Genomic DNA, 23,692 nt, shown 5'->3' with positions numbered 1-23,692 from the left:
GGCATTGATTGAGGTAAACGCACAATGGTGCCGATTTGGACAAAAAACAGGACTAAAACTAGCACCATCTCTTTCTTGTAAGTATTGTAAGTGAAGGACAGCATTAAATTTAAGAGCTGTTCTTATTCTATCACTCAACACTGCAGGTGCTACGCAACCACCTCACTGTGATGGAAATTAATATAATTGTCGTAATTATCGAGATAAGTTGAATTCTTTTCACCATATATTTCCAACTAGCGACCCGCACCGGCTTCGAGTGTTAGATACGTGAGTTTAGACTCGATAGCTTTAAAAATAACATATTTTCCATACAAACTAACAAACCCTATTTCACCCCTCTGTAAGAGTAGTTTACAAAAATAATTAAATACAGTTTCATTTCTTCAAATGTTGAACCCCCCCCCCCCCCCAGCACCCCGGCGGCGCTGCGTACCATGGTGAGAAATAGCGTGATAAAACTCGAAAATAAACAAGTTAGTGAAGAAAATATTGTTTCCACTTCTTAATGTTATTATGATAATTAATTGTTTATGTTGATTAATTGTTTCCATCTTGTAATTTGGAAACCTTAGTAGTATGTTATTGGGCATTCTAGACCATCGAAGTGAAGGGATTCGCGAAAATGTTCTTGGGCATTCTAGACCATCTTCGTTCAGTCGGATCGCTCGAGCGCCAACGCGCTATCGCGCGCGCTCTCGCGGATCCCTTCACTTCGATGGTCTAGAATGCCCAAGAACATTTTCGCGAATCCCTTCACTTCGATGGTCTAGAAATACCCAATAACATCGAGTGTGGTTCTTAATATTACGATCAATCGGTTAGCAACTACAACACTCACCAGTATAGCACGAGTCGATTTCATATCACATTTTTTTGAGTCTAGATTTTTGTCCTGGCTTTCTAGACCACTTTATCGTTAAAACACAAAACTTCACTTCGTTCGCTTGCGTTCACTCCGTTCCGTGTGGGATTTTTAACAACCGCGTTGCCCCGCACATATGCGCCTTCTGATGTTACCGCACGTGCACACTCAAGAATCCCTTCACTTCGATGGTCTAGAAATACCCAATAACATCGAGTGTGGTTCTTAATATTACGATCAATCGGTTAGCAACTACAACACTCACCAGTATAGCACGAGTCGATTTCATATCACAATTTTTTGAGTCTAGATTTTTGTCCTGGCTTTCTAGACCACTTTATCGTTAAAACACAAAACTTCACTTCGTTCGCTTGCGCTCACTCCGTTCCGTGTGGGATTTTAACAATAAACTCGTTTAGAATGTTCAATTTACAAATTGAAAGTAGACCAGGTATATTTACACAACAATAAACTGTTTTAAAATAATTATCTAATCAACAACGCAAAACAGTATTTATTAATCCTTGTATTACCACCGTTTGTGGTTGTCACAATTTCGAATTAGAATGCTCATAACCTACGGGACGGCATATCACATCAATATTTAAGTTTAAATAACATTGCGTCAAGAAATACATTTCATTGCTGTAGGTAAAAGCTATAACACGCAATAGACAAATTGTCATCCCTTTATACTTATAATGAAATTTGTGAAACAGAAACCTGAAATCTGTCCTATATCGAGCTCCGACACTCGACGTCATGGAAAACTATTGCCGAATACAATAAGGTGCATTATTTGTGGGCCATCTAATTGCGGCAAAACTAATTTAATGATTGGACTTTTATTGCATAAAAATGGTCTTCGTTATAGAAATTTATATGTATATTCCAAGTCTCTTTGTCAACCAAAGTATGAATATTTAGAAAATGTGTTAAAATGGTACCGGGTGTATCATTTTATAAATTTCATGAAGAAAATGAAGTTCTAAGCCCGCAGGAGGCTCGTTCGAATTCTATAATTATATTCGACGACGTGGCCTGTGAAAATCAAAGCAACATGCGGGATTATTTTGCTATGGGGAGACATAGAAATATAGATAGCTTTTATTTAAATCAGACCTACTAACATACTAAGATTCCTAAACAACTTGTTAGAGATAATTCAAATTTGATAGTATTATTTAAACAGGACGATATCAATCTAAAACATGTATACGATGAACATGTAGGCACAGACATGTCGTGGGCACAATTTAGAGAATTGTGTTCAAAGGTATGGAGTAACAACTATAATTATGTAGTTATAAATAAAGATTGTGGAAAAAATGAAGGGGTACAGGAAGATGTTTGATACATTTATAGTTTTTGACTAAACTGAAAATTATGTTGTCTATCTCAAGTATGATAGCGTTATTGATTTATGATTTTGTTTCATTTAACGGTTTTCTAGTAAAACAACGAAATTTGAAAAACACATTTTATTTATTAAGTTCATAAAACTGTTTAAAGTACAATAGATAAAAAAAATATATTTTGAAATAACAGTTACCATATTAACTATTTCTACTATATACATTAAATGTTTCCATAGCTTGTAGTACTCTGACATTAGTCAGAGACTTTATTTGCGATGGAATTTACTGTGTTGTGAATACACGAAAATGCGATTCCAACATATTTATGAAATAATCGCATGTTACATATAAATACAAGTACTGTAATTACACAATGTCTTTGAAATATTGTTAATTAATTTTTCAGTCTGTCCCAATATATCATCATAACTATCTTTTACCACATATTGGGCTTTCACTAAAACATCACTTTTTTCTTGATTTTCACTTGTATTTGAAGCACCTAAATCCACTATGCTGATTTTAATTAACTTGGTGGCTTTCTCCGCGTTCCGATTTTGCACAAATGAAGATGACTGCTTCCATTTTCCGCATTTAACTTTAGATTTAATTATCTTCCTCTTCTTATCACTTTTCAGCTTTTGACTCTTGTTATCATGAGGCGCCGTCGATTTTGTGGTAGTCGCTTGAACAGGATACCTTTCATCGAAGTCAGCAAGCGGATCTTGCGCGTAAGGGTAGAATAAATCATCTTCGTTAACGTTTGTTAAATTATTCGACATGTTCTGAAACAATAAAACGTATCACATTAATTTATGTATAAAATAAAATACAAACATTTGATTTTATTTATAAAATAAACCACAGTACTTACCAAAGTACTTAGCAGGCATCGCTTTTAGTGCTACACCTTCGAAATTATGATGATGATTTTTAACCGTCAACGGTGTCTACGTCTTTCTCCACGAGTAACTGAAAATACAATGACAGATTAGACTATACCCCTCAACACATATAAAATAAAGTAATAGGTAGTTTATGCACACAATAACACAATAAACGAATATTACCTGTTCATACTTATTTACGCTACAAGTTTCAACTTGTTCACCCAGCTCCTTTGACATCAGGTAACACGAGTACAGCGCGGATGCCAGCACTCGATCTTCTTTATCATACGCGCCGTATATACTTCTCACTTATTTTGGTCTGTCCGTGTTCGAATCAAGTTTTTTCCTGTAAGTCAAATTCATTAGCAGATTGCTTCATGTCTCTATACAATTTGCTGTCCTGTCATCCAATACCAGATTGGCTCAACGATCTCCAGAATTATGACATAAAGTGATAATATAATTTGAGACTCACAAAGTACCATACGAAAATATCAGAAATTCTATCCATATTGGCGCGAGTCGTCATTGAATTCAAGAACAGCTTCGGTCCTATCATTTAATACCAGATTGGCTCAACGATCTCTAGAATTATGACATAAAGTGATAATATAATTGAGACTCACAAAGTGCCATACGAAAATATCAGAAATTCTATCCAGATTGGCGCGAGTCGTCATTGAATTCAGGAACAGCTTCGGTCCTGTCATTCAATACCAGATTGGCTCAACGATTTCTAGAATTATGATATAAAGTGATAATATAATTTGAGACCCACAAAGTACCATACGAAAATATCAGAAATTCTATCCAGATTGGCGCGAGTCGTCATTGAATTCAAGAACAGCTTCGGTCCTGTCATTCAATACCAGATTGGCTCAACGATCTCTAGAATTATGATATAAAGTGACGATACAATGTACGACCCAAAAATTACCACAAGGATGTCAGAAATTCTATCCAGATTGGCGCGAGTCGTCATTGAATTCAAGAACAGCTTCGGTCCTGTCATTCAATGCCATATTGGCTCAACGATCTCTAGAATTAGATATAAAAATGACGATACAATGTGTGACCCAAAAATTACCACATGGGTGTTAGAAATTCTATCCAGATTGGCGCGAGTCGTCATTAAATTCAAGAACAGCTTCGATTCTGTCATTCAATGCCAGATTGGCTCAACGATCTCTAGAATTAGACATAAAAGTGATGATACAATGTGTGACCCAAAAATTACCACATGGGTGTCAGAAATTCTGTCCAAATTGGCGTGAGTCGTAATTAGATTCAAGGACAGCAAATTGTAATAACATAATGAATTTGACTTACATGATATAATTCCCATAGCGGAAGCTTTTTCGTAATAGTGTGATCAATTAATTTAACTATTTATAAAAGAATCAAAATCACTCTCTAGCTCACTTGTCATGCCCGGTCAAGGCAAGAATCTATACTGAATTACATTACACATTGCACAGATTGTGCCTCGTATGCATTGAGGAATGTGGGCTATACTATATCATATATTATATCAATCAGGTATCCTCTGACTCGTGGGAAACTTTTTTATAAACAACTAGTTTCAGTTACTGACTTCGCTTGATAAATTATTTTTATTGCAGGGTACTTTACCTACAATACGTACATTATGAAGAAGGTGAACAAGTTTTCACTTTTGATTCATCATGCAGAATCAATGCTTTGCGTTTACTCAAATATTGTTATGTTTTTGTTCAACTGTAATGATGATGGTGATTATAACGTTCGACTTACTGTTCGATTCAAAGCAGGTTGAAATAAGGTTAATATTATTTAAAATATCAGTATTGAAACGTTGCACTCCTTGTTCAGTACAACTTAGGTACCTACCTAATGTACAACTAGATCGTGATTACATAATCATCACAACCAATATGCAGGTATATTCATGATATTCCTCTTCGTAAGATTATCGTTTATATTCAATGTACATAATGTAGTCAGAAAAAAAAATGTATGTAGAGAATCGAACTTGTAACATATACCTACATTGAACATCAAACTCTTAACCACTGAGCCATCGTCGTACTGTGTCATCGGAAATAGGTGTAAGTTTACGTCTGTGTAATAAATACCTAATTAATATGAATATGCGGTGTATCATTTTACAAAGTGTTGCGACTAACTCGTTTGTTCGTGAGAATAGCAACTAAGCATTTTAGCGATGACTACGCGTCCAAAATGCTAAAATTTGAAATATGCAATGCATAATCCGTTATTGTCTTGCATTTAAGGTTTTATTTTGCATAATTCAGTTTTGCACGGATTTGTATTGTTTTTCTATAAAATAGGAAAAATCATTAAACTTTACTCATTCCTTTGATCGATTCCCAATTGTCCACAATTGTGGTATCCTCATCCGTGTTATTTTCATCTTCAGTGCTTTTCTTCAAGAAAGTTTGTTAAAATGTTAGTAAGTATTTACATTTACTTTTAGTTCATGTATTGTGTTGGAGTTTTTTACATAATAAATTTACACAACATTTTAAATACCATATACCTAACCGATTTCTTAATTTTCAGGTCTAACTACGAATATTCATCCGGTTCGGACTCCCAACTGCCGCTGGCGCCTACGCCTGCGCCGAAAGTGTTGAAAAAGAAGCCTGCGAGCAAGAGGAAGCCGGCGGAGTCGACCCCAACGCCTACTAGGTAAGATTAACATGATTATCTTTAATCTTGTGTGCTTTTGAGAGAAGTTAATAGTGAGACAGTCGTGCCCATCAGTGGAACATTAAATAGGTACTTTAATATCTATCACTTTACTTTTATTTTATTCGAGATAATTTTACGCTATTTGCAAATACAACTTACATATCCCCTATCTCTACCCTTTTGAGATACATGCAGAATTATATGTTATGTTATGTATCTTGATTAATAGTAACAAAAGTAATATAAAATAATGTAATGGGTATAATGAGCGTTCTAATTGGAAATCGTAGCGCACGGCGGTAACACTTGCATCGTTTCAATATAAACATTATTGTTACAGTTCTAAAAAGAAGTCGCGGTCGAGCGCCAACGACGAGGCAGGCGCGACCGCAACGTATTCATCGAGGTATGTAACAAAACCTAATTTTCTACATATTTTGTCTACATTATTAATTTTATAAATAGGAAAGATTTGATTGTCAAATTGTGTATTTGGATCGAATAGACTCCGAAACTTACTGGATCGATTTGAAAAATTCTTTCACCATTAGAATCTTACATTATTTCTGATGAACATAGGCTACTCGTATACCTATGTATTTTGTCCACCCGAGCACCCGTGCGACGCCGGGGCGGACAGCTGGTTCAATAATTGTGTAGATATCTTTATTACACTCCATAATTCATTATACACATTACGAACAATATTATTATGATGAACATAGTTCAAAATAAGGTGACGAAGACGTTTGTGCAGCTATTCCTTTGTTCCTTTAAACCTATATAAATTATTACTTATTCGTATTTTTCGGTTTCCAGTACTGGCCCAGGAGGACTCTTCGGGTTTGAGACGGGAGCAACTTCGGGGACGTCGAAGTCTGCAGTGCTGCAGACTTATTTGACCAGCCGCGTCCCCAACGGTCGAGTGCGCCGGGAGCTCGTCAACCAGTCTGGCGAGTACTATATAGAGTTCCGGGTGTATAACACCGAGAAAGCTGTTGCCTCTAAACCAGATCAGCGGTGGAAAGAGGCTGAAGTTACTCTTAAAGTAAAGTTAGATCGGGGGACTCCGCAGTGGGAGAAAATGCAATCGTTTATGCAGCGGATTCATAATTTATTTGAAGATTGTGAGCCCGTCTTCATAAGCGAATAGTAATAAGTACCTACTACTCAGGTACTTATTACAACCTTTTCTCTTACTGCTGCTGTTCATTGATATAACTTCACTTTAAGATACTTTCCACTGCATTTTCAACCAAATACCTATGAAATTATAATTGTAAATCATACATTCATTGTGTATATTGCAATTTTATGTCGTTAGCGTATGAAAGGCGAGGCATTTTCTTTGTATATTTAAAGTATACTTATCAAAAATGGTGTTTTGTACAGTTTGTAAAGTCTCTGTAGATCGTGTTCATTGGGTGGGGCATTTACGAAGCACTAACCATAAAAATAAAAATATTTCTCCTTTTAGCGACGGGATTGAATTAATTTGAGTCCGCATTTCGCAACCGAATAGCTTCATACAGAATATTATCACCAGATTTGGATGGTCATAATTCTTTAGATCGGTTTCTTGATGATATAAAAAATAAAATCAAAACATTAATTGATTTGTCTCTCAAGGAAAATGACTGTATAAAACTCAATTTTGAACATTTTGCTGTTTTTCTTTTAGTAAAAAATGATTCTCAGGAAATAAAGTCTTTTGGAACTAAAAATTATACTCTCTATAAAAATTATGACTTTGATAGTTTAATGAACAAAGTGAAAATTAGTTTGATGAGAAAAAAATGAGAATTTCAAGAACGTGATAGTGGTTGGACCTTCTTACATAATTCCCATTTAGAATTGAATATTAATAAATATCAACCATTAAGAGGGTCAGGTCACATTGATTTGCCTGCACCAATAAAAGCCAGAAAAGCATGTGTAAACATAAAAAACGAAGACAGTTTTTGCTTTTTGTGGTCAGTTACAGCTGCTTTATACCCAGTTAAATCTCATCCTGATAGAGTATCGTCATATCCTAATTTCAAAGACGTTTTAAATGTAGAGGATATATCGTTTCCAGTTACTTTTTCAGACATAGCTAAATTTGAAATTAACAACCCTCAAATATGTATTTTTGTTTACGGTTTAAAAGATAATAATACAGTTATCGGCCCTCTTTACAAATCTGAACCATTAAATAAAAAAGTAATTCATCTACTGTACCTACAGGAAGGTAATATGTCACATTACTGTTTAATCAAGGATTTACCGCGACTAGTTAGAAGTCAAATTTCTAAACATCATGGTAAATTGTATTTTTGCGAACATTGTTTGTTATTTTTCAACTCGACCGATCAGTTAAGTTCTCATAGTTGTGGAGGTGTAGCTACTAAATTACCCCCAAAAGGGTCATTTATAGAGTTCAAAAATTATAACAGAAAACAAAATGTTCCTTTTGTTGTTTATGCAGATTTTGAGTCAATGCTCGTACCCTACGAGACTTGTGAAAATGATCCTATCAAGTCAAGCACAGTGACTCATCAGCAGCACGTGCCCGTAGCTTTTGCTTATCATCTTGTTTGTACTGTAGATGAACGATATAATCACATTACATCGTACCGAGGACAAGATTGTGTTGACAAATTTGTTGATTCAATTTGCAACGATGCAAAAAGGATAAGCGCAGTATTAAGTAATAGTGTACCTATAGTTTTTACAGAAAGTGATGCGTTAAACTTTGAAAATGCCGAAACTTGTCACATATGCGAGCGTTTATTGGTTATGGATAAAGTTAGAGACCATTGTCACATAACTGGTAAATACCGCGGTGCGGCTCACAGTCAATGTAATTTGAACTTTCAAGTGCCCAAATTCTTACCTGTTTTCTTTCATAATCTTTCAGGTTATGACTGTCATCTTTTTATTAAGGAGCTTGCTAAAGTTCCTGGACCCATCAAGGTCATACCTAAAACCAAAGAAAATTATATTTCTTTCACGAAATTTGTGTCTATATCCGATACCGATAGCTTTCAGATACGATTTGTAGATTCTTTTAAGTTTTTGGGAACTAGCTTAGAAAAACTAACCCCGACTTTAAAAAACGATGAATTTAGATACTTAAAATCTTACTATCCCGATGAAAAACACTTTAATTTGCTTACTCGAAAGGGCGTATACCCTTACGATTATATGTGTAACTGGGAACGATATAAAGAAAAGTGTTTGCCTCCCAAAGACTGTTTTTACAATTCTCTTACCAATGAACCGATCTCAGATGAGGATTATGAGCACGCTCAATCAGTGTGGTTAAAATTTTCATTAACCAATATGGGTGAATATACTGATTTGTACTTGATAACAGATGTACTTTTGTTGACAGATATCTATGAAAATTTTCGACTTACATGTAAACAATATTACCAACTCGATCCTGCATTCTATCTTACGGCTCCGAGTCTATCATTTGATGCAATGCTCCTTAAAACAGGCGTTCGTTTAGAACTTGTAACTGATTTAGAAATTTACTGTATGATACAGCAAGGTATACGCGGTGGCGTTTGCATGTGTTCTAAACGACATGTTAAAGCAAATAATAAATATCTGGAAACATTTGATCCATCTCACCCAAGTTCATATATTGTTTACTTTGACTGTAACTATTTATATGGATACAGTATGTGCCAAACATTACCACATTCAAACTTCAGATTTGTGAACGATTCTGAATTAAAAACTTTAGAGTCGAATATTTTAAATATTATGGATGACTCTGAAAATGGTTTTATTCTTGAGGTGGACTTATCGTACCCTTCACATTTACATGATGAACATAATGATTTTCCATTTTGTCCTGAAAAAATTATTTCACCCAGAGGAAAATCGAAAAAATTAATACCTAATTTGTATGATAAATACAATTATGTTATTCATTACGTACATCTAAAAAAATGCTTAGAACATGGCTTGGTGTTGAAAAAGATTCATAGAGCTATAACATTTAATCAAAGTAACTTTTTAAAAAAATACATAGATCTCAACACCCAACTTCGCCAGAAAGCACAGTCTACTTTTGAACAAGATTTTTTTAAATTATTAAACAACAGCATATTTGGAAAAACTTTGGAGAACACAGAACAACGAGTAGATGTACGATTGGTTAATAAGTGGTCAGACAAAAATAATCTAACTAAAAAATATACTGGCGCAGAGACCTTAATAGCAAGTCCCAATTTCCATAGTGCTTCAATTTTCTCTGAGAATTTGGTAGCTATACAGATGAAACATTCACAGATTGTGCTTGACAAACCAATTTATATTGGTTTTGCTGTACTTGAACTCTCAAAAAGTCATATGTACGATTTCCATTACTCAAAAATAAAACCATTTTATGGAAACCGCATTAAGTTGTGCTATACCGATACTGATAGCTTCGTATATAATGTGCATACAGATGACATTTACCAAGATTTGAAGACTAACTTCTTAAAATATTTTGACACAAGCAATTACAACCCAAAAAATGAATTTGGTTTACCTATTGTTTATAAAAAGATTCCTGGTTTATTCAAGGACGAAATGGGTGGACAAATAATTAGAGAGTTTGTAGGATTAAGGTCAAAGCTTTACTGTATTAAAACCTTAAACAAAACAATAAAAAAGGCGAAGGGTACCAAAAAAAATGTAATTAATGGTTTGAGCGTATCAGACTATAAACATGTGTTATACAATGGTGATGTTGTTTACAAAAAAAATGTTCTATTTAAATCAATTAAACATGAAATTTTCACTCAAAAAGTAAATAAAATAGCTCTTTCTAGCAACGATGATAAGCGATTGTTAGAATCTGACAAAGTGACTACCCTTGCTTGGGGTCATAAATCAATTTTTGGCTGTACTGCTTAAGGTGATTCTTTCAAGGTCAATTGTTCTTCGCAGTGGGAGGAATTGCAGTCGTTTATGTAGCAGATTCATAATCTATTCGAAGATTGCAAGCTCGTTTTTAAGAGAGAAAAGTAAAAATACCTATGTAACAATTACCCCTGAAAGAATCATCCGTAAAACTCTTTGTTTGTAAATACTTAGGTTAGTGTACTTTATGTTGTAAGTAGGTACCTATAAACATAAAAATATAATACAAGATGATGACGATTGTTATATAAAAAGTTAGCAGCAGTGGAGAAAATAAATAAGAATATGATATACATAATAGTTTCATTTATTCATACCTACCAAACCACCAGACAGGTAACTTAGGCCTTCGTCACACTTGATGGAAATTAAGTCGTGGATCTTCCGCAACGGAACGCCGATACAAATATTTGTACTTATAAAAATTACAAATAGCAGGCACACACAGGCAGGTTATTTACCGCAACGGAAGTTCGGCGTCGGAATTTCCGCCAAGTGTGGCGAAGGTCTTACTGTTTCAACGAGTACCGACATGTTGGATACCTAAGTATACTATATTGTCTTGCACAATCATTGAAATTAATCACCCTAGATTCAAAATTTATAGGATAAAAAGTAGCCTATGCGTTAATGCGGTAGCTATGTGATATATCTAACTACCAAATTTCATCCGTTCAGCTCTTTAGGGGTTTCGCATTTATAACATTAGTGTGATGAAATAAGTACTTAGATAAATACTTCCTTTAATTATAATCGCTAGTCTCCATTTTTCATGTTTAAACTTGTTAACGTGAAATACAACGCGACAATGAAAACCTAAGCGATTTTGAGTGTGCACGTGCGGTAACATCAGAAGGCGCATATGTGCGGGGCAACGCGGTTGTTAAAACCCCACACGGAACGAAGTGAGCGCAAGCGAACGAAGTGAAGTTTTGTGTTTTAACGATAAAGTGGTCTAGAAAGCCAGGACAAAAATCTAGACTCAAAAAATTGTGATATGAAATCGACTCGTGCTATACTGGTGAGTGTTGTAGTTGCTAACCGATTGATCGTAATATTCAGAACCACACTCGATGTTATTGGGTATTTCTAGACCATCGAAGTGAAGGGATTCTTGAGTGTGCACGTGCGGTAACATCAGAAGGCGCATATGTGCGGGGCAACGCGGTTGTTAAAACCCCACACGGAACGGAGTGAACGCAAGCGAACGAAGTGAAGTTTTGTGTTTTAACGATAAAGTGGTCTAGAAAGCCAGGACAAAAATTTAGACTCAAAAAAATGTGATATGAAATCGACTCGTGCTATACTGGTGAGTGTTGTAGTTGCTAACCGATTGATCGTAATATTAAGAACCACACTCGATGTTATTGGGTATTTCTAGACCATCGAAGTGAAGGGATTCGCGAAAATGTTCTTGGGCATTCTAGACCATCGAAGTGAAGGGATCCGCGAGAGCGCGCGCGATAGCGCGTTGGCGCTCGAGCGATCCGACTGAACGAAGATGGTCTAGAATGCCCAAGAACATTTTCGCGAATCCCTTCACTTCGATGGTCTAGAATGCCCAATAACATACTACTAACCTTACTATAAAAAAATAAATAATAAAAAAGTTGATTTAGGTAAAATCGAAGTAACTAAAAAAACGAAACTTAAAACTACAATCTATCGAAGTTTTATACAAACTTTGCCACCCTATTTTATCCCTTAGGGGTTGAATTTCGCAAAATCCCGTTTTAGTGAGCACCTACGTCTTAAATGGTACTCCCATGTAAAATTTGAGACTCCTAGCACTTAGATAGTTCCTGAGATTTCGTGATGAGTGAGAGCCAGTCCGCGGCCTTTCGGTTTCACATATGTTTTCTTCTGTCTGTGTTGTTCTTATGTCTTCTTCTTGTTCTGTTATATCGTGTTTATCTGAAATTTATTGTCACCAGTGTTCACTAGTTGTGCCAGCGAAACGCAAGCGGACATTGAGTGGCATCTACCCTATTTGTGGACCTGAACATCCGCTGAAGACAAACTACGAATTCATACAAAGCATTGGTAAGTACATTGTTTTAAGTTTACGCGGTTATTATCATAATTAAAACACATAATAACGGGTTCTTACCGCGTTTAAATCAGGGATATGAGACTCCCGATATTTCGACACTGTTGCAAGTGCCATGATCACAAGTGCGTTATTGTGTTTTAACATTGGTAAGTATTTTTTTTTCTAATCTCATGCTGGATACAAATCCTTGTACAAATTGTACCTGCAAGGCTGCAACCTAAGTGTGAGTCAGGCGTTCTTCTGGGCTAGCACAGCTCTTAAGTTCATTATTAAACTCAAACTCAAAACTTTCTTTATTCATTTGGGTACATAGTTACACTTTGAATTTATTTTTTTTACATAAATACAGTATGTTAGTGACATCGTAACGAATACTGAGGGGGATGATTCAGACCATGATTCTGAGTTAATATCAGGTGGATTTTCCCGTCGCAAAAATAATGTGTATAATTTTTATTATTAAACGTCTCATCCGCTTTAAAACTAGTGCAGCTTCTCACAACTTGTATAGCCGAGGAAAAGTAGCTGCAAGAGAAACATCCGTGCAGGGGCCCTGGACGTTCTTAAGAACAAAAAATATTGAATACAATTTAAGCAATTTGTCTGCCTAATATTGGGTCACAGACGGGTATTCCCATGCATTTCTATTAGAGAATAGAATAGAGATTCTATTTTACAAATTGTATGTCTTAAACTACTTCTTCTGACCAGGTTTCAGACGTACGGACGGCAAGATCTCCAAAATAAATGCAGTTGTCCAAAAGCCAAGTACAAGTTACAATGTTGATACTTTCGAGACACCAGGTACCGAAGCCAGCTACAGAAACGTGGAAGTGACTATACAGGATATTATAAACAGCAACATTGACGCACAAACATTTACAAATCCAAATGTGTCGGAGTATATGATAACTGATTCGAGTGTCCATAATTATCCAAATATGGCGGGCCTGAGTGACGTCATGCCTTGTCAGAAGACTTCGTTCACTGAAGAGGAATCTGTGAATTCATATTCTGTTTACTATCACAAGAAGATTCGAGCTGAACAGGTAAGGTTTTAGCCTTGTTTTGATTTTATTTTGCGACGTGAGATGTACAGTCATGAGCAATGTAATGTAGCCACTTTAGGACTCTGTCGCACTAACATATTTGACATTTAGTGAGACTTACAGTTCAATTTGTCAAAAAAGTTAATGTGACGTGGTACCAAAGTGTATACATATTAATGCTCGTGTCCGTATGAATGGTTTCGACGGTCAGAAAGAAGGCACAAACCACCATTAATAACAAATCATAACATAAGCTCACGACTGTATCCCAATCGGGGTAGTCAGAGGTACATCCATCTCAAGATGAACTAAGTACCCACGCATCACCGAGCTTTCTTAGACCAACGTCACGCCACCAGCACCACCATCACTAATCATCTCCCTAGCATTATCCCGTTTTTCACAGGGTCCGCTTACCTAACTTGAAGATTTGACAGGTACGGTTTTTTACAGAAGCGACTGCCTGTCTGATCTTCTAACCCGCAAAGGGAAAACCAGCCCAATACCGGTTAGGGCACATACCTCCGAAAATGCATTTCTCAGGAATATGGGTCCCATCACCACCAATAATAATTGTAGAAATCTTCGTCATATTTAAGGGTCTTTTTCCATTGAAATTCACTAAAGTGCTTATCTTCCTACCAACTCGAAGGAAAACCAGCCTAATTATCTCTAAAACAAAACATAACTCGGTTATGAGTTTCTTCACAATGTTTTCCTTCACCGTGACATCAATTATTTGAATTCGAATATAAATTCTAATCAGAGCCTAACCGCCTGACCTGAAGCCCGACGGAAGTTACGCGGTCTCTCAACTTAGCTATCACTTTTTTCTGGTTTTATTTCTTAATATGTACAAGCCTCCATGGTCTAGTGATTAGAGCGTTAGGCTCACGATCTGGAGGTCCGGGTTCGATTCCCAATGGGGACATAGTCGAAATCACTTTGTGAGACTGTCCTTTGTTTGGTAAGGACTTTTTGGCTTGAATCACCTGATTGTCCGAAAAAGTAAGATGATTCCGTGCTTCGGAGGGCACGTTAAGCCGTTGGTCCCGGCTATTAGCCGTAAAAACACCTCCACCAACCCGCATTGGAGCAGCGTGGTGGAGTATGCTCCATACCCCCTCCGGTTGATTGAGGGGAGGCCTGTGCCCAGTAGTGGGACGTTTATAGGCTGTTTATGTATTTCTTAATAAACGTTCCAGGTTCGAACCAAAAGAACAGTTCCGGTAGTACCAAGGAACTTGGCCAACGAACATTGCCTGCCGAAGATCAACGATGTGTTTAGCAAGTTCTCCGACAGAGACCTGATGCAGCCACTGTACGTGCAAGTTAGCGAGGAGAGTGAGAGGTGTAAGTATGGAAACAAAAAATATATATGGCCCATATATGTCCCACTGTTCGGCACATGCCTCGGAGGACATTTGTACCGTCAGACAGAGTACTGCGCGGAGGAACAAGAGGGAAAACACTACCCTATTTTTCCCTAAAAACATAGCATGGAGAACGCTACATCGACAAGAGCGTGGCGCTTAAATTAATGGTGAAGAACATATAGGATAGGTACAAACGGAGAAAAAAAGTACAGTAGGCGGCCTTATTGCTAAACGGCAATTTGTGCCAGGCAACTTCATGGTGAAAGAAGTCGATGATTGTTGGGCGTAGCGGTAAAATAACAGAGATTCACATTTTAATGATATTACTTCTTACAATTTTCACACAAGATGTAATCATAATTATACTCATTTATTGCAAGTCACAGTTTTACATAGGTGGTATACAGGATATGGTAGGTACATTGTGCACAGCAACTTAAGCATAACATTTGTTACGTGGTCAGTATTTACATTCATACAATAAGCTATAAACAATTATCTATTTAACGATTTATGTAACATTATATTATTTTTTTTTGACGTGACTTATTGTAGATTTGCCGCAGGTGGCATTAACTACTTGGCCGGACAAATGGGGAGCGCTGAAGGCTCTCACCCGGTACAACGTTTAAGATAACAGGCCTGAGGGTGCCCAGTTGGGCGCGAACCTCGGCTCAGGGCGTCGTCTGAGAGGAAAAATATTTGAAAGAATGTTATATATATTCTAGTATAAACTCACATATTATTAACATTTTATTAAGAAATATATACATACAGTGACATACATAAACTCACGCTTATTTCCCACCGGGGTAAGCAGAGACTATAGAGTTCCACTTGCTTCGATTCTGACACACTTGTCTTGCTTCCTCCACATTCGTCAATCGCTTCATACACGCACGCTAGTTCAGAGTAGATCGTATTAAACCTTCAAGAAATAAATATACTTTTAATAGAATTATACGAGTAGTGTAATACTAATAATGAAATAGAAATGTTTTATTGCGACCATGTGTTCGTACAAATTGTGGTGTTATAAAAATACAGAAGTAAGTATTATAGTATCAACATGGACCCGGGAAGGACACTGCAACTGGTAGAGAGGAAAATACTAATAATTAATATCATTAAAATGTGAATATCTATTTTTGTCTATTATTTTAACGCTGCTCCACCCAACAATTGGTAGCCACCAGCAGATGTCAAAGTGTGGGGTGGTGCGATACATAAATTGAAACTTCGTCAAATAAAAGAGTGTTTACGTGGTTGTAATGAGTGTGTTTTTGCGTTTCTTTTTATCACTTCCAGTACCAAAGTTCCCGACGTCCTACCCCCGCGGCCTAGATGTACTGGAAGGGCTGTACAACTTGCGCGCGCAGTTCATGTCTGAGCAGCCGGCGCTGCAGGTGCTGTCCACCACCAGCAGCACCTTCCTCGTGTACAGCACTCCCACCATCACCACACCACAGTGAGGACACACATACATATAACACTTTTCGCTATCCTGTGCTGCTTTACCCCATAAGTGCGAGCGAGACAGGTAGTCAGGAGAGGGTAACTCAAGCTCAATCCAAGCTCTTATCCGTGCGGAATGTCCCTTGTGTAGGCCGGGTTTCCACTGACGCGGGCGGAGATGGGCGGAGAAGATCGGAGATGTGCGGATTTGACCAATCACAGCGTTCGAGAGAGCGAAAAACGAATACGCTCTGTCACTCTCTCCCTCACGGTGATTGGTCGATTCCTGCACATCTCCGCTCCTCTCCGCACAGCTCCGCGTCAGTGAAAACGCAGCCCACTACTACTTACTATGCTGTATGTCTGTGTTGTGTTACTGTTTATTCTATTAATTGTTGTATGTTTCATTCCATATTTTCAATGACGTTTTTAATAAATTCCTTAAGGGCCCAGTCTTCGGTTGCAGAATTCGGAATATAATATTTTCATCCTTCTCGGGAGACACCCCCGCTGACGTCACTATACCTGAAGTTGCCCTACTTTACTAGTCCAAACATTCGGTAAAGAAATAAAAAAGGAAAATTTCCAGGAGAGAGGCATAATACAAGTATTTATTTTATTTATTTATTCTATTTTATTTTGTTTGGGGAGCTTACAGCTTAATTCATACAATATTACACTTAGTAGTAAGTAAATGCCAATTACAAGCTACCACAAATAAAACATATACTTAGTCAGCTATGGTACCTACCTATTTATATCTGTGTCTAAGACTAAGCTATTTTAAGGAAAGAATTGTACCAACTTTTTTGGCAATATTTTTTTTATAAGTAATTGTCATTAAAAACTCGCAACGACTCAATTTTGCGGAGACTGCAGCCTTAAGTGGCTTCACCAATCATCTTGCTTCTTCAGTGCTAGATAACTTTTCAATAATTGCCATTCTTCTTTTCCTCCTTCCAGCACTTCTTCATTTAATGCGTAGAAATTCATTCGGAATTCAATGGTCCATATTAATGGGTGGTTAAATAGGCCACATTGAAGCAAAGCATCTATATAAAAACCAATATTGCCATTTGGCATTGCGCACTTTTATATACGCAGATGGCAAATAGCAATATTGCTTTTTAGATGGACTGCTTTGATGTGGCCTTTTACTAACCCTGGTCTATGTTTCATCGATTTGATTTTTTCTGTCGTGTGGATCGTGGGGGTTATGACTGACGTCACCAACCCTGGTGATCCAAATTATTATTGAGCCAGCACAGGCCTCACGCCTAGCCAAAATACCACGTAATTTCATTTACCTTAATGCTTAAATTAACTTATTAATGTGCTTTCAACGGCTTCCGTGGTTTAGTAGTAAGAGCGTCTCTCGATCTGGCGGTTTTGGATTCGATTACGGTGAGGGACTTATAAAAATCACTTTGTGATCCCTATTTTGGTTTTAGGACATTACAGGCTTATCACCTGATTGTCCGAAAGAAAAACGATCCGTGCTTCGGAAGGCACGTTAAGCCATTGGTCCTGGTTACTACTTTCTGATGTAAGTTAGTAGTCGTTACATGAGCCATGTCAGGGGCTTTTGGCGGCTCAATAGTAACCCTGACACCAGGGGCGTTTCATAAAACTTACAATTGTAAATTACAACGACAATTTGGTGTTCATTACGTAGCTAATATGAAACTGCAAATTATTCGTGATCACACACTCCGCAATGTACATCAAATTGTCATTGTAATTTATTATTGTAAGTTTTAATAAACAGGCCCCAGGGTTGATGGGGTTGGTATTCCACCTCACAACCCACACGATAGAAGACCGAGCTTTCGGGCACCTAAATGCAGTTTAACAGTTTGCACGCTTGAAGCTTGCATGTCGCTTGGTTCGCAGGGTGCAGCATAGCGTGACGCCGGCCGGCGATGCTTGCCAAACGTCTTGTAAGTTAACGCTTTACTCACTATAACTCACTAAATGCAGCTTGATTAGAATGACAACTGCTGGAACCGGGTTGGGGGCGGAGGGGGGGGATTAGGTTTAAAAAGGTTCAATGGTAACACTTACGTCATCAAACGGCTAGCAATGGCGGCTTTTCATAGAGTTGAGCCATAGAGCTTTTTTTTCCCGAAGGGTAAGGCAAAGGGAACTATGCTCATACAACCATGTCTAACGTATTTTTTTTCTTGATGATTGATGAAATGATGAAAGGCGATGATGATGAAACCTAAGCCCCCACCTTCGGAGTAGACTCCTACTCCGAACCCCAAACGAATAACTCAATAGTCCGCATAAACTTTTGAGTTATGAAGCGGCTTCTTGGCACGAAGCGAAAATAGGCAGATACACTTTGTTTATTGAATACTCCGATATAATAACACTCGCGAATGTCTTCCGACTAAACTTAATGCGATCATTAACCACAAAACACCACTTCGTATTAATTATTTAGATTATTCAATGAAGAAAGCAACTGTCCCGTTCCCGTTTCCCTCCAAAAAGCCACAAATGCTGAGCCATAGAGCATCACGGGCGCTAAACCAATGAATGAAACCATGAGTTTCAATTCTTTTTTGGATATTAGAATAGAGAAAAATTAAATCCTTCGGGGATACAGGCGTGATGCTATGTTGTTAGCACGTCCAATGTTTTTAATTTACTTTGGAAGGAAAGTACTTTTTATAAAAGATTTACGTACAGTTTTAATGATTTTTGTATACGTGACAAATATACATTAGTCAGTAATTTACTTAATTTTCAATAATAAAATTCGCGTCCTTGGAATGTTGGACATACCAATTGAATGGTGACACTTACGTCTTCAATGGGCTAGCAATGGCGGCTTGTCATAGGATTGAGCATACCTGGTCTTTTTATATATCGACCCACTAGGGTCGATTAATTCTTTCAAATATTTTTCCTCTCAGACGACGCCCTGAGCCGAGGTTCGCGCCCAACTGGGCACCCTCAGGCCTGTTGTCTTAAATGTTGTACCGGGTGAGAGCCTTCAGCGCTCCCCATTTGTCCGGCCAAGTAGTTAATGCCATCTGCGGCAAATCTACAATAAGTCACGTCAAAAAAAAAGGTCTTTTTATACCATAGCTCGGATGACGACTGCCGCGTCACTGCCACACGAATGAAAGTTGTATATTTGCAAACCCACGCACGCATAGGGCCGCGCGCACAACTTAGTTGAACTATCTATATCAACTTAATTATTTATTCACATTTACATTATACAATAAATGGTATCAATACAGGATTCAATCCCAAATCGATATCATTGCATATAAGACAATTTAGACAACATACAAATATTCAAAAAATAACCAATCACCTATAAATTATTAAATTAATTCATTAGTCAAAGTGAAACTGATTTCACTAACACCCAACACTAGACTTTGTTTAGACTGATCTAAACAAATTGTATATTAGTATGTTTAGACATACTTAATATTAAATTAATTACATAATCAGATATCAATAAACAAAGTAGGTAACATAATTCAAGTTAGTCATCAAATTAACTACGGTCACGAGCATTAATATGTATACATTTTGGTACCATCTCACATTAACTTTTTTGACAAATTGAACTTTAAGTCTCACTAAATGTCAAATATGTTAGTGCGACAGAGTCCTAAAGTGGGTACATTATATTGCTCATGACTGTACATAGTCAAATACGCAGAGTGAACAATTTTATTTATAGGGGAAAAACTTGTTCAATGTTTCAGCGTTCGAACAGCCGAGTCAGTCTGCGATGTTCGCGGGTACTAGTGACGAGGTGTCTCGAGTCAGTGACCTCATGAGGTTCGCTGAACAAGAGATGACCCTACGGAGGTATCATGAAGGTATACAAGCACTTTTTTTTTTTGAATTAAGATGGGTTTGCTCTTTACTTCTTTCTTCCACAAGAAGAAGAGATCGACGTTGGAACGAGCTTACCCAGAAAATGCTTATTCACCCGTGATTAACTTAATTTGACAAGACTAAAACTAACTCTGTCTCTTTCTTGAACTTATTTCAAGTGAAGGACGGGACTAGTTCAAGAGCTGTGAAACTACCAGCATTTTTTTTATAGAGTGTGAGATGCCTTATGCATACCCAGTCGCACGAACGACTCTGTTATGTGGGACTCGCGCCCACTAAAACCCCCTCTGCACTACAGACTGCAGACACAGTGGTCCGCACCTTTGTTAGTTTACAATAGTTGTTAATTTACTTAATTACTACCAGAATTGGTACCAATAAGGTGCAACAGTTGCTTTTTTAACTAAACGTCTAAACACGAAATTACTATGGAATTTGTATGAAAAAGCACACTTTAACGTCATAGAAAATCGTGTTAAAATGTCGGACTTATTATTACGTTTTTCTTCTACTTTAAAATACTATTTCTTCTTTTCCAGCGCTATGCACATCGAATTCATCGCTAGACACACTGAGAAGTCAGGATATGTCTACATCAGCGACCATACCTGAAATGGTGGAGGACGCTCTCGAAATCATCAGTCAAGATGGAGTGAGTTTACATTATTGACTAGATGACTCGGTGAACTTCGTTTAAACGTTCCCTAGACTTCTTCTTGTAATCCCTTTATCCCCTGTTAAAAGGTACAACCGATTTCCACTTCTCGCGATCTTTTGCAGCCTCTGTAGCTTGCTCCCATGACATGCCGAGAGTTTTTAATTCCCGGTTAACCGTCGCCAGGTCTCTATGGGCCGCCCCCTTTTGCGTTTTCCACGCGCCCGCCAGGTCAGAACTCGTCGGGACGGGTGTTCCACAGGTTCAGAAGACCTGTGGAACACCCGTCCTTTCTAAGGACATGACCAATCCACCGCTCTTTCCGTGAGCGTATATCAGCGGATATCCCTGGACTACATAATAACATACATAAATAGCCTATATACGTCCCACTGCTGGGCACAGGCCTCCCCTCAATCAACCGGAGGGGGTATGGAGCATACTCCACCACGCTGCTCCAATGCGGGTTGGTGGAGGTGTTTTTACGGCTAATAGCCGGGACCAACGGTTTAACGTGCCCTCCGAAGCACAGAATCATCTTACTTTTTCGGACAATCAGGTGATTCAAGCCTGAAAAGTCCTTACCAAACAAAGTACAGTCTCACAAAGTGATTTCGACAATGTCCCCATCGGGAATTGAACCCGGACCTCCAGATCGTGAGCCTAACGCTCTAACCACTAGACCACGGAGGCTGTTGATGTTGAGGAGGATGTTGATGATGCAAACATTTCAACATCATAAAATCGGCCCAGTCGTTCTCGAGTTGTAGCGAGGCAAACGAACACCAATTGATTTATGTAATACAGGGTGTTGTTAACACCGAAATGAGAACTTTGAGGCATGATTCAGACCATGATTCTGTATTGATATCATGTGGAATGTTCCGTCGCAAAAATGTAAAACTGAAAATAATTTTAGAAAATCCTAATCATGGATTTTCTTTTGATATCAACTCAGAAACATCCCCCCCCTTAGTTTTCGGTGCCATGTCACCAACATTCTGTACGATACAATGGTGTTTCTTCCTGTAGACGCCTTCTAATTTAATTTTAAGTTATATTCGCCATTTTCTCACCTCGGAAAAGGAAAGGGATGGATGATTGACAACTGTTAATTTATAATGAATGAGTGAATGAAAGAATAACTTAGGTGAATAAAATAGGCATCTAACTGATATGCAACTCGATTGACGTGTGCTGTCAACTTAATTCTGTCGAGTTATTGGCCAGTATAAAATTTTGAGAGCTGTTTTTTTTTAAGTTCTGCATAAAATTTACGCTTTCCTTTTCGATGGATAAGAAAATGACAGGTATAATTTAAAATTAGATGGTGTATACCGGAATCAGCACCAGTATAGATGTTATTTATAAGTATCTTAAATTATATTTACAGGACTATCTGGAGAGGATAGGTATGGATGTGAGGATGCAGTGTATTCTGTGCTCTTGGGCTGGACCCAAGATCATTCTAGAATACCACATCAGACAGGTAACTTCCAAATCAGTCTAATAAAAAAAAAAAATTGGCACACGTGTTTAGAATCCGACATAGACTAACATACGAATATTGTGCAATTCCAACAGTATTACCCACATACGTATCAAATTAATAACCTCTTTTTTTGAAGTCGGTTAAAATTAACCTTACGCCCAGGGGGGTTAAAAAGGCCACATCGAAGCAATTCATCTAAGAAAGCAATATTGCAATTTGACATTTGCGCATATAAAAGTAAGTGCGCAATGCAAACAAATGTCAAATAGCAATATTGCTTTCTTAGATATAGGCATCAATGTAGGCATTTTAACCCCCTTATGTCATGTCAAAGATTAAAACCCGAAATCAAGGATTATTTTTTATGTCACCTCTCAGGAACATTCAGGACAGATTGTTAAACAAGACAAGAATGAATGGAACGTGACATACAAACTGGGCAGCCTTGTCAACCAGGACATGTGGCTGAGCCACGTGAGCGAGCGAGACGGCGCTCTACACATCCTGAGCGTCAAGTACAACGACCCAGACTGCTTCATGGCCTCCATATCTGTGAGTACTTCTCTCGTGTGGGTTGTGAGGTGGATTACCAACCCCATCAACCCTGGTGACAGGGCTACTATTGACCCGCCAAAGGCCCCTGACGTGACTCATGTAACGACTACTTACATCAGTGAACAGCAACCGGGACCAACGGCTTAACGTGCCTTCCGAAGCACGGATCATCTTACTTTCCAACAATCAGGTGATCAGCCTGTAATGTCCTAACAAAACTAAAGATCACAAAGTATTTTTTTTTTTGTGATATTTCCCCACCGGGATTCCAAGCCGGATCGTGAGTCTAACGCTCAACCACTGGACCACGGAGGCCGTTGTGAGTACTTCAGTGGATTTCTTAAAATAAAACCGTAGATACGTAAATCTTAACGTGCCTATAACGTGTTATATTTATTCCCTAAAGAACGGAATGATGAAAATTAAAAAAAAAAAAACATATTTTCATTCAAAACTGCCATTTTCTAACTGG

General features: G+C 37.7%; 2 protein-coding genes and 1 long non-coding RNA gene across 4 annotated transcripts in view; 2 read left to right on the top strand and 1 right to left on the bottom strand.

Annotated features, from left to right (window-relative positions):
• Nucleotides 1-23,692, top strand: part of LOC126377524 (uncharacterized) — a 35,848-nt gene that overhangs the window by 6,333 nt on the left and 5,823 nt on the right. For both annotated transcript variants that reach the window (XM_050025308.1, XM_050025307.1), the window contains exons 5-13: nt 12,647-12,755; nt 13,477-13,814; nt 15,020-15,167; nt 16,499-16,658; nt 18,539-18,585; nt 20,383-20,499; nt 21,058-21,170; nt 22,567-22,662; nt 23,044-23,217. In XM_050025308.1, coding sequence (XP_049881265.1) covers nt 12,647-12,755; nt 13,477-13,814; nt 15,020-15,167; nt 16,499-16,658; nt 18,539-18,585; nt 20,383-20,499; nt 21,058-21,170; nt 22,567-22,662; nt 23,044-23,217 — 1,302 coding nt within the window. The remainder of the gene's footprint in view (nt 1-12,646; nt 12,756-13,476; nt 13,815-15,019; nt 15,168-16,498; nt 16,659-18,538; nt 18,586-20,382; nt 20,500-21,057; nt 21,171-22,566; nt 22,663-23,043; nt 23,218-23,692) is intronic.
• On the bottom strand, nt 2,394-3,591 carry LOC126377641 (uncharacterized). Its single transcript, XR_007567942.1, has 3 exons — nt 3,294-3,591; nt 3,098-3,195; nt 2,394-3,008 (listed from the first exon to the last, which is right to left on the bottom strand). It is a non-coding gene; the product is annotated as an uncharacterized LOC126377641 (long non-coding RNA).
• On the top strand, nt 3,862-7,296 carry LOC126377602 (uncharacterized). Its single transcript, XM_050025423.1, has 3 exons — nt 3,862-5,804; nt 6,148-6,213; nt 6,627-7,296. Exons 1-3 carry the CDS (start codon nt 5,593-5,595, stop codon nt 6,958-6,960), a joined length of 612 nt encoding a protein of 203 aa, XP_049881380.1. The 5' UTR covers nt 3,862-5,592; the 3' UTR covers nt 6,961-7,296.

The sequence above is a fragment of the Pectinophora gossypiella genome, chromosome 23 (assembly GCF_024362695.1).
Source record: "Pectinophora gossypiella chromosome 23, ilPecGoss1.1, whole genome shotgun sequence".
Taxonomy (NCBI): Eukaryota; Metazoa; Arthropoda; class Insecta; order Lepidoptera; family Gelechiidae; genus Pectinophora; species Pectinophora gossypiella.
This window is presented reverse-complemented; position numbering and strand designations above follow the sequence as displayed.